Here is a 14,834-nt window from a genome sequence, read left to right as displayed (position 1 = left end):
CCAGGTGCTCACTCTGTCTGCTGGCTGTCACGCAGTGCTTCTCAGCTCTACTTAAGGATATATGGAGAGATGTTCATGAGCTTATGTGGTGCAATACATATATTCTTAGCTGGCAGACATTGATTGTACTCACAGAGCGGGGATATTTCACACCTGTGTGATCATAGTGCTCAACTCTAAGGCAGTATACATACTGGCCAGGCTACATCACTGTTTGAAATATTAAGCCAAAGAAGTGAGTGAGATATTCCCCAGTGGCCCTTAAGCCTGGTCTGTTTTGACCAGGTGCTCAGTTTGTCTCTTCCTCTGTACTTCCACTATTACTCAACAACCAAAATTAATATTCTGCTGAACCATTCCCCTTTTATAGTCAGTTTACAAATACAATAAATTGCACATTTCATTTTCCCCTTGGTATGTGAATCGCTTTAGTCATAGTTTTATAGTCATCCCACTAAAGCCAGAGTCTCGTCCAAAAGCAAAGAGGGAATGTCCTGTGGGTTGATGAATGTTCTTGGAATCCAAACAGCACTACAGCTAGCATCTAGTCTCTAATCTAAGAAAATCTTGTTCGGATGCCGTTGTTGGTGGTTTTAAGCATTATTTTTCTCTAGTTCTTCACATCTGACACTTTCAAAGCCTTTGCTTATTTTTCAAATCATGCATTTGTTTTAACTGTCGATGAAACCGTTAATGTCCTCTGCTAACATTTTGAGGCAGTGAAATAAACTGGCCTTTGTCTCATCTAATTTTATTATTTCAATTTTATCACTGCAGTTCTTTTTTGATCCTGCCAAATCACGGCAGGTGAACTATTTAAGACATCAGTATTCATAATCCAATACTTTAATTTTTGGGGGACACCAAGTATATCACTGTTTAATTAAAAAAAGAAGATGAAAAAAATTAAAATATTATTTTCTTGTACTTTTTTTGTTTATGTATAAATTATATTTAGTCTTTTTATTTTTATTTTTCTCTTAGTTGACAGAGACCCAGTCAGAGAGTAGCTACTATAGTCCTCAAAAGGTCAAATCCAAGGAAGTCCTATGTCTAGAGCAAGAGGGAATCACGATTGAGGTAAGTTTAAGTTTATAGTTTCCCCTATCATTTGTGATGTAGTGCATTGTTGTGGGGCTTAACGGAGATAGATATGAATTAATCCATACTCAGTTACACTAAACTGTTACAATTTTTAGCTAATGAGTTATCTGCATATTGTAATTTTTAATTGATATTGTCATTGTAGAAATGAGAGAATAGAAAGTAAATGCCACTTGTTTTGCACATGTCTCAACTACCAACCTCTGTATATTTTTTATATTTTATTTTATTGTTTAATCTATTTAATTTGTAAAATATGTATACACACACACACACACACACACACACACACACACACACACACACACACACACACACACACACACACACACGTAAAAAAACAAAAAAACAAAAACATATTTAGTATACACATCCAGTAATGCATACACTCTTATATTGTACATATATTTATTACACTCAGATTTAGCCATTCTTATATTTTGCTTGTTTTACGTCATTGTATTTTTGCACAACTCTGTTGCTTGTGAAGCTCGCACACAAGAATTTCACTCGCATGTACTGTACCAGTGTACCTGCACATGTGACGTGACAATAAAAGTGATTTGATTTGATTTGATTTGATTTAAATTCTGTGCATTTATTATTAAGGAAAATGTGAAGTTTTTATCCTGATGTAGATTTCAGGCCCCATCATGAATTGTTCCACAACAGTGGCAACATTTACTATTATTCACTCTGAATTTTATCCTTAGCAGCTTTGTTACCTATCACGGCATGGGAAGATCAGTAAAGATACTATTTAGTTACTTACTCATTAGTCACAGTTTGTCTGAAGTTCCTGTTAAATCTCTCCAAGAGTACATGAACAAAGCCTTGCCAACTCACTAATCCTTAGCTTCTTATACACACACTGGAGTCTGAATCAAGCCCACGTCTGATGATTTACCCATTTTCCCTCATTGAAAATATTTTTTAAACCCTTTTCTCTGATTACCTGGTTGGAGTAAGAAAGGGGTTTTGTGCCCCCGGGATTTCTACCAGGTGTGAAAAACAGAGTTTTCCAGTTCCAATTTTTATAATTTATGCCTTGTCTCAACGAGAGAGGTCGAGCAGCCTGAACTAGAACTAAATATGAGTGTTGAAAGGAAAGGGGGTGTCTGGCAAAAAAGGGGAAACTAGGCCTTATAATAATTGTATGGGGAAACATAAAATGTTTTATTAGATTCTCTGTTTAGCTATCTGCTGGGTAAAGCAAAGACACAGAGAGAAGAGAAGGAAAACCACACCTTTGTGGTTGTAGTAGCTGCTGGACTGCTACCGCACTCAAATATGCATCACTCTCAGTCAAAAAGAGAAGCTGCCTTGCTACTCTTTTTTTTTCTTTTTTTTTAAAATCATGACAAAATGAGCCCGCAACCTCAATATAACCACAAACCAGTATAGCATGACTAGTCTTGGTATCCACTATTTTGTCAACACTACATTATACATTTAAAATCTATAATAATGTAGTAGTTAAGCTGGTCAAAGAACATCTGTGAATTATTGAACTCTTCTGTTGTTTATTCCCGTTGGTGTCAGTTGATTGTTTTAAGGCCCATAGATGCCTGGTGTCCTCTTGGCAGAGACTTCTGCAGATTAACAAACAAATTCCCTCATCATTTAGTAAAGTTATTATTGTTTATTATAATCAATTATTCTATTAAAAGACAAAGACACACACACACACACACACACACACACACACACACACACACACACACACAGTTGTATTTTCATATCCTTGTGGGGACATCTAATTGATATAATGCTTTCCCTTGCCGCGCACCCTAACGCTAATCATTAAAAATGAATGCCTAACCCTTAGCCTAAGCATAACCTAGTTGCAGCCCTGACACTAAAACCACATTTTGAGTCTCAAAAACACCTTCAAACTCATGGGGACTGGGATTTTGTCCCCATAAGGGCTGTTGGTCCCCATAAGTATAGTAAAATTCCAGTTCTTGGTCCCCACAAAGATATCACACAACACAGTACACACACACACACACACACACACACACACACATATATATATATATATATATATATATATATATATATATATATATATATACATCCACATAATACATCACGAAGATGGCCCCAACTGACGCGCACAGTGAATAACCTCGCAGCGAAACCCAACGAGGACGAACCACGACGCACGGTATGCACGCAGATAGAGGCACACACACACACATAACACACACATAGGCATATATATAACCAATATATATATATATATATATATATATATATATATATATATATATATATATATATATATATATATATATATATATATATCGGAGATATATATATATATATATATATATATAGGACCCTCAAGCTCCCAGGCCTATATATATATATATATATATATATATATATATATATATATATATATATATATACACACACACTGTGTTCTTGGTGTTAAATCTGAGTTGAGTCTTTCTTTGGGTTTTATTTCAGGTGCTCATGATGGGGAGCCCTTCTTTGATTGCCAAATCGGCTTTGTGGGATGTCGGGCACTTTGCCTGAAAAGCATCATGGGTGTACGAGATTTTGAGGAAAACATGAACCGCCGTGAAGAGGTGAAGAAAGTATTTTTAAAAGATCACATTAATGTTAACTAGGTAAAATTATAGGAACTTTGAGAAATACTAAAAGAATTTAAATAGCCCCAAACACTCAAGCCATGTCGCAGCAGCCTCCACTGTCAGGAAGAGGTTAAAATATTGTGATAAATTTGTTTTTAGTAAAGTTCAAGGTCCCCTTTTTTTAAAAAATAGAACGGAATATAATATAATATGTTATAATATATATTAACAAAATTAGCATTTTTGCTATATTAAATCAATAGTGGGGTCAACTGAGCCTTTTCCTTTTTTTATGAATATGAAATAAATAATCAGATATTGCTTTTTAGGTGTTTGATGCATATATAAACATTTTATTTAAAAAAAATCTTTCTGAATTTTGTTTGTTGTATGGATTATATTGTTTCTTCAGCCTGAAACCTGTCCTCTTTGCTATTCACATTTGTCTTTGAATTTCTCATTTTGTGTGCAGGATGCAGTGTTCTTCAGCTGTGGGGACAGTCTCAGTAGTAAAGGAATGACGTATCTCACCAACTCTCTTTTTGACTATCGGAGCCCAGAGAACAATGGAGTCAGGGCTGAGTTTATCTTGGATGCTGCTAATCACAAGGTCGCAATAACCAGAAGTCTGTGCTATTTTACCCCAAAATACCCCCCCGCCTTTTTCTGGGAAAAATGGACAAAACGCCGTAGCAGACTATGTGTTTCAGATGCAATATGGCTGGAACAAAACTCTGACCTTTGCTGGTCATTTACACAGTCGTAATTAAGTGAAGCACCTATAGCATGCACCCAAAAAAGAAACAGCCTTTACTCTTTGAATAGAGTATAATTTAATTATATTTAACATTTATATATTTTTATATTGTTTGTTTCTTCTACAAAAGTTGAATTGATCTATTAAAAAATAGTAATACTAATTTAGTGTAGTAGAGGAATCTTTTGGTTGTCTAAGTAGTGCTGCTGAAGCCATCATTCTGATTACTCAGCTCACTTCATCAGCCTTTACAGCTCAAGTGTTGACTCTACTTTGAAATATTCATGACCCTCAATGACGCAATTGTTTGGAAATCCAGCCATCCATCTCTTCATGCATAAAGCCTACAACTCAAAGGTTTCAATGTTGATTCATTAGTGATTTTGAAACCAGCATGGCTTTGATCCATAAGAATGCAAGAGCTATTAGGGACCTCCTAATAAATATTACTCATTAACCTGCTTGCCCGATAAGGCTCGTCTGAAATCTCCGTTGAGAGAAACTGTGGGCATGTTTGGCGTGGGGTGTTAAATGTGTAAGGGGGGCCTGTGTAATTCTTTCTCTCCGTTTCCTGCTTGCTCACTCATTCTGAGTGTTTATCAGTGGTTTAGTGTGGTGTAGAAATATAAAAATACTGTGGAAGACAAGGTCAGTGGTTCTTGACCTGCAGACTAATGATGGTGAGCCGTGACCGATACACTAACTCCCAATTTCGTTGTACCCTGTACAATGACAATAAAGGCTATTCTATTCTATTCTATTCTATTCTATTCTATTAAAATGAGATAAATTGGATGTTTTTATCCTATATCTCATTTTCATTTGTAAATAATGACCTAAAATAAATAGCATGGCTATGTAAGAATGCTTTAGTAGTTAGCTTTGTCACTCAGGTTGATGTGACCAGCTGGGATTTTTCTCAGTGGGGTGTATATCTGTTTCTGTTTCCACTATGTTCTTCTTTGCATGGACTGTAGGCCTTATGTGGTTAAAAAAACAAAACTGATGAGGTCTTCCTCAAAGTTTTTTTATAGGTTTTTTTTTAAACATTAATTCAATTGTTGTGTAACTAAGTTACAAAGCTCATTGTTATTATGAATAATCAATTATGTTCTGCAGACTTTTTGCTTACGGGTTCATTGTGTGCTGTTAATAGCTTGTACAATAAATTATGAATAACATTTCACAATTTTCATAATGACCACATCAACCATAATCACAGTCATACAGCTTTGATTTGTTAGGAAAAAGTCTTATCATCAAGTAGATAAGATATATATTTCCTTTGGCATATATCCAGCTGAATGAGGAAACTTTCAATTTCTTTTATCAGTAGCCTTTTACTCAATAAATAATAGACTTGGTATCTGGTCAATTCCTTATTTAAGCGTCGTTATTCTGACTGAACGTACTGCTTTTTGCACGAAAAAATCAGTCAAAGAAACCAGACTAAGTTAACACTTTTAATACATGTAATATTACGGACTTCCCTAAAACAAACAAACAAACAAAAAACCCTCTAAATATCCAGCTAAGTGGATCAGTGCTCAGTAACTCTTTATCTCTAATTTGACCCCCACCACCATATCTCCCTTGACCCCAGTCATTGCCACTCTTTAAGGCTATCTGCTTGTTTGCTCCCTTACTGCGATATTTACCCAGCTCTACTTTTGTTTGACAGGAGACCTATACAGAGATAGCGGGCATGCACCGTTTCGGTGCTTTCTACATGGATTATCTCTACACAATGGAGGACAGCAGTGGCAAAGGTATTGTTCTAGTTCATTCTCCCTCGCAGAGCTTGTTTGGTCACCTTGCCACCTCTTCTCTCTTTTTCTTTTTATCTGTCATGTTCCCATTTTCTCTGCCTGGTTCACCCTTTCTTTCTTTCGCTCTTTCCATCTCTTTTCGTCTCTCCTCCCTGTCAAACAAGCCCCATGGAGACTTGAAGAAAGAGCTTGTCTTGTTTCAGTCACAGCCACCTGGTCCTTGACCCTTTCTGTCCTCACTCTCACCCTAAACTTACCTGGAGGGCAACTGTCAGAAGTGTTTAGTCTGTGTTGACACATATTTGAGTTTCTCTCTCCCTGGTGCTTGTTGAAACACTGTTTTCCCTCTGTCTCTTTACCTGTAAGCTCTTGAGAAAGTGAATAGACCTCTCTTGCCTAATTAGATGTCACTCTTCCTGGCAGAAGCCTTAAGACAGACAGCGTTCCTCATTCTTTAGCTGCAACTTTCAGTGTTGTTTTTCCAAGTTAGGAATATCTGACAATCACATTGAGAGATAAGGAATGCTTCCTTCAGTGCAAAATGCTAACTTTTTTATTAAAATCTGGCCGTGATTGATATGCAAATGCTATTAGGTTATCATGCTTTATAAAGTAGAAATGACTGGCTTTGGTTAAACAAACTCAATAACTCAAAAAGTATTTATTTATTCATATGGAGTATGTCACCTGTGTTTTTCTACGTACTGCCCTCTTTTTTTGTGTTTCATTTTAGCTTTTCATGACTTGGCTATTGTTTCCTCAGCTGCTGTCATCTACAGATAATAATCTAAATTAAAAAAAACATTGATACTGTCATTCTGAGCTGTCAAAGTCATTTCTGACGGCAGGATAAGTGTCAGTCTCTTTGGGATGGCTGTGGTTACCCTTGCCAGTTGGAATGCTTCTTTTCTGTTAGTGTTTCTGTTCTTCACGGATACGGACCAGATCCAGTGTCAACTAAACAAATTAGTCTGCATTGCCACAGGTCTAACATAAACTCTGAGTCAACTGAAATAGTAACCGACCCAGGTCACTCTTACCATTGACTTCACATTAGAGTCACGCTGCAGATTAAAAACATTTTTTTATAATCTTTGGAAATTGAGACACTTTTAAATAGTCTAAATCCTAGCTAATTTCAGCCTCCTCATCATTCCAATGACCGTTCTAACTGCAGCCATATGGTCGATATTAGGCTTAATCCATTGCAGCCAAATCTCACAGAAGGGAAGGGGAAGTGGCATTGCCTGTTGCCCTTTTTAAATTTCCAAAATTTAGTGGAAGTTACACCCTCATTGCTTTGAGTTAAAAAAAAAAAAAGAAAAAAAAAGTTACATTCGCATTGTTGACTCTGAGCTGTACTAATGTTCAAGTACAGTGGTGGAATGTAATGGGAATAAAGCCAGTTGTGACCCTTTGTCCTTTTCCTCCCTCACTGCCATTCATCCACCCCCTTCCTTTATTTTTAATTTCTGCCTTTTTATTGCGAGAGAGTTGAGTCTTTTAAGTGGACCTCTGGAACAGGGGCCTGCGATGAATGAAGGGACAGCTGTTGGAGGGAAGTGGACATTTGGAATATTCATCATTTCTGTGGGTCACGGCTATGTGAGCTGCCTCCTGCTGCTGCATTACACTACATCTATCTTTTTTGGGTTTATGCCCAACAGATGACAATATTCTATATTTATACTTCATTAAGAAATGAGATATGGGAAAAATGTTTCTGGCTAAATATTAATGTAAAACAAACAGACAAAAAAAACCCTTATATGTATGAAAGCTGAAAATATGTGTTAATTTTGTTGACTGAGACAAGAGTCCTTAAGTTTATAAGTACATACATTATATATTTTAATCAGGTTATGTATATATGTCTATTTCCACTTGTAGGCTCTCAGGATTTCTCTGGGATGAGCATAGAAGAGGTAGTGCCTGCAGTTCAAGAGACATCCATCAAGAGGCTGGTGGTAGGACCTTTAGACATCAGGTTGCATAGCAGCGCCATCCATCGCATTCTCAAGATGGTCACCTGTGCCATGGACCACGAGTATGAACCCTACTGCAAAGCACAACGAGGTCAGAGATCAAAATTATGCAAATATATATTTTAAAAATATACCTTCTCTGGTCTGGTATTTTACTCACATCTCTTTGTCATACTGTTCGGTGACCAGAAACTGTAACACTTTTCACTTTATAATATTCTCATCGCATTGTTATTTCCTTGCACAACCCATTCTTCAACACACAGCTGTACATGAAAGTACTGACCTTTTGAACCACATAAGGGAGGTTAAGCCAAACACCTTTTGTTAGTGATCATCCCTGCACAGCTATTGATGAGCTCATCCCTGGGATGTTGTGAAAGAACATGGAATGTGTGTCTGTGTGTAATATCTGTAGCAATAACTCTTTTGCAAAAGATTTTTGTGAAATGATAACATCCGTAGGTTTCGGTTGTTTCAGCATCTGTGATAGATAATAGATGATGGTGTAATTACTGTAGCAGTTTTTGTCTTTCGGAGTAGGTCAGCGTGTTCCTTCCTGTTTCTATAAGTGTTTGTACTCTCGAGGGTCAGTATAGTTGGAGCCTCTGAGGGGGGGATTGAGAGGAGATAAGAGGAAGTCAAGGTTGCTATTACAGAAGGAGTAATAGCAACCATTCATCATTTTGTTACAATAAATTATGATTTAGCTATGCAGAACCTAACACTTTAAACAGTCTGGTACCTTAAATAAAAGCTCTATCTCTCTGTTTCGTAGTCAGAAACATTACAGCTAGTATGTATTATTGATTGGACGAAGTTTGCATCTATAGCAACTTATCCTGTCCTTTTTGTATGTGATCCTTTTTATATTCATTGCCAAGAACTTAATAGCTTTCCTTCCCAAAACTAGCTATAAATGGATGCTGAATTGGCTTCATGTTGCCCTGTTGGGAAGGTAAACTACATTTAGTTTGCTCATTTGGATACAAGTTCTTTACATGGTCTAAAAACAATAAAAGAACAATAAAAGTAACAGGACTTTAAGAACTAGAGCTAGAACAGGATATTTCTAGACAGCAATATACCTATGTTATGTTATGTTTTCTTTTTTGCATTATTTTTAGTGTCCATAGTCATGTTTCTGTGCATCATGGGAGCTCCGTCTGTGTTGTAATTTAAATGTTCTCTGTGGGTATTGACTTGAGCCCTGGTATATGAATTGATTGGACATAGCAGTACTAGATCAAGCTGAATGGTGTAGCTTTAGGCCAAAGATCAAAGCAGCTTTGAGATCAAATTCCGAGCCCACCTTGTAGTTGGAAATTTAGCCCAACAGAACCTCCACAGAGCTGAAACTGGCCCATATGTGGGACCAGACCCAAGGCCATAGCAAAGGGTTCAGGTTTGGTCTGCCTTTGACCCTGGTTTAGTGGATCACTGCGCTGGTCACTCCTTACTGTGAGTATTGATCTTAGTAGCCTCTGGTTCATGTTGACTTATTTAACTTTTTTTCTTGCCTCTTTGGGTATTTCTTTGGTTATTGACAGAATGAGTGGTTTTATGAAATAGTTCAAAAAGAATGCTACTGGGAAACAGCCATTGTAATGAATAGCACATGTAGATGCCAGCACTTTTATAGTCCACGTCTCTTTTATTTAGTGTTTGAGTTGGTGGTTTTTGTTGGAAAAGACCTTTTCGTTGTTTTAATGCTATGAGAGGAGCACAGTGGCTGGAGAGGAATGGCACCCACTCAAAGAAATTGGTGTTCTTTACAGCTAACCCTTTCCACTGTAAAACGGTTTTGGGTCTCGAATCCAAATGTCTTTGGCTTTTCCCACTCCCTTACTATTATTTCAAGTAATGCACTACAGGTTGCATTCTTATGGTTAGAAAAACAGCTGTTTTAGTATTAATATTTAGAATGTTATCTCTACATTATGTTAAGTTGTTTTTTCAAAGCTGACTTGTTTCTTGTTATCGTGGCATTATTTCTCCAGAAATGACTGAAGAGAACAGTGGTCCAGCTACTCCAGAAGAGATCTCACATTTGGAGGAATTCATCCCAACTCGACTCACTTGTCTCACTCTGCTCCAAGTCTCAGTCACTGTTTCAATGGCAGAGTTCAACCTTCTACATACACTAATGCCTGTCATCATGGGACACAAGGTAGTGCCAATAGTGAATTCAATTCACACCACACCACATCAAGTCAGAAGACCTACAATGACATATGCACAGCCTCATCTGATGATGTACACTCCTCACTGTTAGTTTGATAGCCCTCAGTTTACCAAGCCCAGCTGCATGACAGGGCAACCTGCTGTCATACCTCGTTCCTCTCCTTGAGAGAACAGAAGTTATAGACAAAACACTTCCCTTTCAGTCAGTTCACTTGGTTGAACACATATAGTGTTGGACATAGATACACACCCTGCAGAACAGCCACCAAACCGGACTCGGACCTACAACAGACTAATGCATGGTAGACCCAGCAGAAAGGGCTGAATCAGCTACTGAAGGGGCTGTCACACCCAAATAATAGAACTGAACAAAAGTGTGCCATGATGAAAAGGGCCAGTGAGGTTGCCATTCCCCCAGTAGAATGTGCTTTCATACAGGGAAGCAAAGGGTATGGTGCTGTATACCTGGGAGATAGCTTCCATAAGATAATGTGAGAGCATCTGTTTAGCTCAAAATCAAAAACCTGGTCACATAAATGCACATGCAGAATGTGGTAAATATAGGTACGTAGGATTGACTAACCTAGCCTGCTCCGCATATTATAGCTGGGTACAGAGCCATAAGTAGACATTGCTTTGATCATGGCATGGCTAGCTTGGGGACAAAATCTAAGAATAAGGGCAGGTGGCTTTTGACTGTCGTTTTCTCCGAAGCAAGGAAAAGCCCTGTGATCTCTGATCACTTCTGAGCTGGTAGAGGACAGGGCCAGTCCACCTGTAGCTGCACCACTGTAAGATGAAACACACAGGGACAGCCGCTGCATCATTCTAGGCTGATGACAAGTCTCCTTACTGAGAATCCAAGTTTGAAATTTATAGCAGTAAGAAAAGGTGGAAGGAGATGAACAGGAGTTGTTAACCGTAAAGCTGATGTCACTGTTCTGGAAAGAAAACTGTAGTATTGAAATTAATGCAAAGTAGAAGTATTTTTACTCGGGTGTTGGTGTTGTTTGGTTGGTTTTGACTTGGACAACAGTATGATCAATATGTGGCATGTTTGTTGTCACTGACAATAATTGTTAAACCTTTCTATATTTTCAACTGTCCAGGTGGCACCATGTCTGGTCTCTGTGGCAGAATTTCAGCCAGTGCGCCCACTACCTTCAGTCCAATTCCAAGTGGAAAGGGTGAATTTTGAACACTCTGTGCCAATGTATGCCCCAGAGCTGGTAACCACTGTCAGCAGTCTCAGCCAGCCTTCTGACAACCTGCTACATCACTGCTATGCACACCTCTACCTCAAGGCAAGTATGAGAATATTCTGCACTCTATAGTATTCTCTCTCCTCACCCCCAAACCAGTAGCGGCACATGGGTGTCCCTTCCTGAGCCTGGTTCTGCTGGAATTTTCTTCCTGTTAAAAGTTTGTTTTTCTTTCCCACTGTCACCAAGTGTTTCAACACAGGAGGTTATCTGATTGTTGTGATTTGGTGCAATATAAGCGAAATTGAATTAAAATTGAATTTGATTCAGATTAAGATCATTCTTGTTGCCATTAAGGACAGAGTTGATGCTAAGTTAAAGGCAATCAGGCTCATTAACAGTATGTGAAAACTGAGCAAATGTCAGTTGCTATCAAAAACCCCAAAAAACTGTCTGTTGAATAAAACAGTTTTAAATTACATCTTACACTTGTTCTCTTGTTTGTCTCATGATTTTAAGCCTCATATATAAATATGGAAAACCAGTACTGTGCCAGGACTCCTTTTCCTTTTTCTTTTTTATTTGCCCATTTATAATTAGCAGTGGTTTGATTCTGTTGGTGTTTTCATTTTGTTTGATTTTACACTTGTCTTTCTGTTTATTGTGTTTCAGTTTGACCAAAACAATGCATCTACTATTTATTTGAAGATGGTTATGTGCACAATAGCATGCTAATTGGTCAGTCACAGTTGTGATCTTATCTTCCCTTTGAAATGATTGGGCCGACCTCTTTAATGACCTTGATGACCCTTTTCACCTGGTCATAAAAATCTCAGCACTCAGTTTCCTGATGAGCACCAGTACATTTCTGGTCTGCCTCATCTGCCAACTGATGGGGTGCAAGAGACTTGTATTAAGCAGCTGTGACATTCCCCTGTTACTATAAAGGTTTTACAGTTTTAGCTTCTAGTTTGAAGATGAAAATATAACATTCACTGTCACTGAAATTTAAAGTTGATTTAAATTTGAAGTTGGGACCAAAAGACAAAATCTTTATTTTCTTAATAGTTTTAAACCACAGCACAAGATTATTTGTCAGCCATGCTTTTATCATGTTGCCTAGTATTGTAAGACCAGCTTCAATAAACAGCTGCATATAACATTCTAGAAAATAGTAGTTTTCTCTCTAATTGTTACTTTTTAACCTGTATACTAGAGTTATCCATGTCCAGTACTCTAAAATAAATTTAAACACTTTGTTTTAGGTTTGTTTCCAGGTTGTAACCTCTGATTTTCAGTTTACCCGAAGTCCTTAGTCTGTCATTGAGTACACATATCCAAAAAGAAAAAAACAGAAAAGGATTTTGCTAAAGAATCCAATCAACTTTTTAGGGAGTTTGGATAATAGATTGGGTGTAATTTGTCATCTTTTCATTCTGGCCTGGTATTGCTTGAGTGTGTTTTTAAGGCAGGATGTTTACTGTACGTCATGCTGGTAGTCCTTATCACAGGGTCACTGCAGGGTTAACAGTCATCTGGTCAGTGGCCAATGATCATTGTGACCAATCAGCCAATCGTTGTCTGTAACCATTAAGGTTCTCAGTCTCCATCTGGGTTTTTGCACTGGGATCATGACAGGGTGGAGGTCATTCTAGCTACAATTCACCCAATTCAGGAAGTGATTTGAAAAGGGTATAAACTAAGGCTTATCTAAATCTGTGTTTTATTGACGCTGGCTGTCAGAGCTTAGGTATCTGTGTTGAGGGTAGTGTTAGCCATTGTCCTACTTTTACATGATTGCAGGCAAAAGCTTTAAGTGAGTCTGTTTGCTCAACAAGAGACCTACCACAGAAGTTAACGGTCATGTTAAAGTTTGGTTTATTTGAATCATGACTTAAACTGCTGAATAGCGATCAGAAATTTAGTTTCCCATAGGAAGCTGAGTGTTTTGTGTGGGTAATTGAATTTAAATGTGACGTTTTTTATGTCTACATCTTTATCTAGTAATTGATATGTTAGAACCAAAGGCCATTTGTCCTATTATAAAGAAGTTATTGTTTTCCAGCATTTTGTCTGCTGGCTTGTTGATCTACACAGAAAAATGATCTAGTTCACCTTTACAGCAGCTGGATGCTGGACAGCTGGGCCCAGCCATCATCTCTTACCTCCAATATTAAACAGGACTTTACCACCATGTGCTATCAACAGTATGTAAACACTGGGCTGGGAGTATATTATATGTGGCTTCCAGGAGCTTGGATAATGAGAATAAGATTGTGAGACCCACACCTGCTATGGCAAACAGCAGAGTTAGGCAGTGGTTTATTTTTCTTGCTGCTGTTGATGTCTTTCTAATTTTTTGTCTTTTTTTTAATAAAACATTACTTTGTACATTCATATATTTGTTACTGTAGCCAGATAAAAAGTGTTAAAGACTCATTATTAACCCTATCCTCATTAACTGTGACAGGTCAAGTACAGGCTAAAAAGTTAAATTGGGTTTAATGCAAATTCAAGAGAGTAAACCTTTTTATATTTTTTTATTTTGTAAAATTAACTGTCATTGTGAGAGGAGTACTGTGGCAGGTATACAGTTCTCTATACCTCTGTGGACAGATTATGTTCAGCAGGATAGTGCTGCAATGTCCAAGATTGTCTCAAAATTGTGTAGTAAGGGTCAAAGGAAATGAAAGTTGGGGTGTTTAATATGCTAAATACTCTATATTAAATGTGTTCTGTATTGTACTGGGGCGCATAAGTCCACCAAATTGGACATTTAAAAAAAAATTCCAGCCAAGATAGTATATCTGGTGCTGTTTTTTACCTGGTAAAACTGTCATCACCTCCTCCTACAGACACCCTATGCCACCTACTTCAGAAGTACTTTTTCCATAATTTAATAATTATGAAATCATGCAGGATCTTGTTTAAATCTTATAGGGTAGGGGACAAAAGACAAACCAAAACTTTCTCCATGCTGGAAAAATGTGGCTGACTGAATATAGATATTTAATCAGTGCAAATTTTATGGAGAAGCCTACTGTAGCAAGGACTACCACACATGTGCTTTTGAGTACCTTGACACATTTTTATAGGTCTGTCTATGGAGACTTGTCGATGAAATAATGTCACAAATATGTAAGGTCAAAATGAAGGCCAAGGTTGACTATGGGTTTGGTCTGCATCTTATGGGTCCGGTGTGTGCTGGTGTGATCCTATCACATGAT

General features: G+C 37.6%; 1 protein-coding gene across 5 annotated transcripts in view; it reads left to right on the top strand.

Annotated features, from left to right (window-relative positions):
• The window catches only part of LOC116315277 (vacuolar protein sorting-associated protein 13B), a 298,439-nt gene that overhangs the window by 40,625 nt on the left and 242,980 nt on the right, over positions 1-14,834 (top strand). For 2 of the 5 annotated variants that reach the window (XM_039619054.1, XM_031733531.2), the window contains exons 1-7: positions 985-1,080; positions 3,583-3,704; positions 4,183-4,320; positions 6,149-6,236; positions 8,127-8,312; positions 10,222-10,391; positions 11,515-11,709. In XM_039619054.1, the coding sequence (XP_039474988.1) occupies positions 3,660-3,704; positions 4,183-4,320; positions 6,149-6,236; positions 8,127-8,312; positions 10,222-10,391; positions 11,515-11,709 (822 nt within the window). In that variant the 5' untranslated portion in view covers positions 985-1,080; positions 3,583-3,659. Of the gene's footprint in view, positions 1-984; positions 1,091-3,582; positions 3,705-4,182; positions 4,321-6,148; positions 6,237-8,126; positions 8,313-10,221; positions 10,392-11,514; positions 11,710-14,834 lie in introns of those variants that run through there. The other 3 variants (XR_005614739.1, XR_005614740.1, XM_039619055.1) reach the window with 2 other exon arrangements.

This window comes from Oreochromis aureus, linkage group 11, assembly GCF_013358895.1.
Source record: "Oreochromis aureus strain Israel breed Guangdong linkage group 11, ZZ_aureus, whole genome shotgun sequence".
Taxonomy (NCBI): Eukaryota; Metazoa; Chordata; class Actinopteri; order Cichliformes; family Cichlidae; genus Oreochromis; species Oreochromis aureus.
The sequence above is the reverse complement of the archived record's forward strand: the minus strand, read 5'-3'. Positions and strand labels throughout refer to the sequence as shown.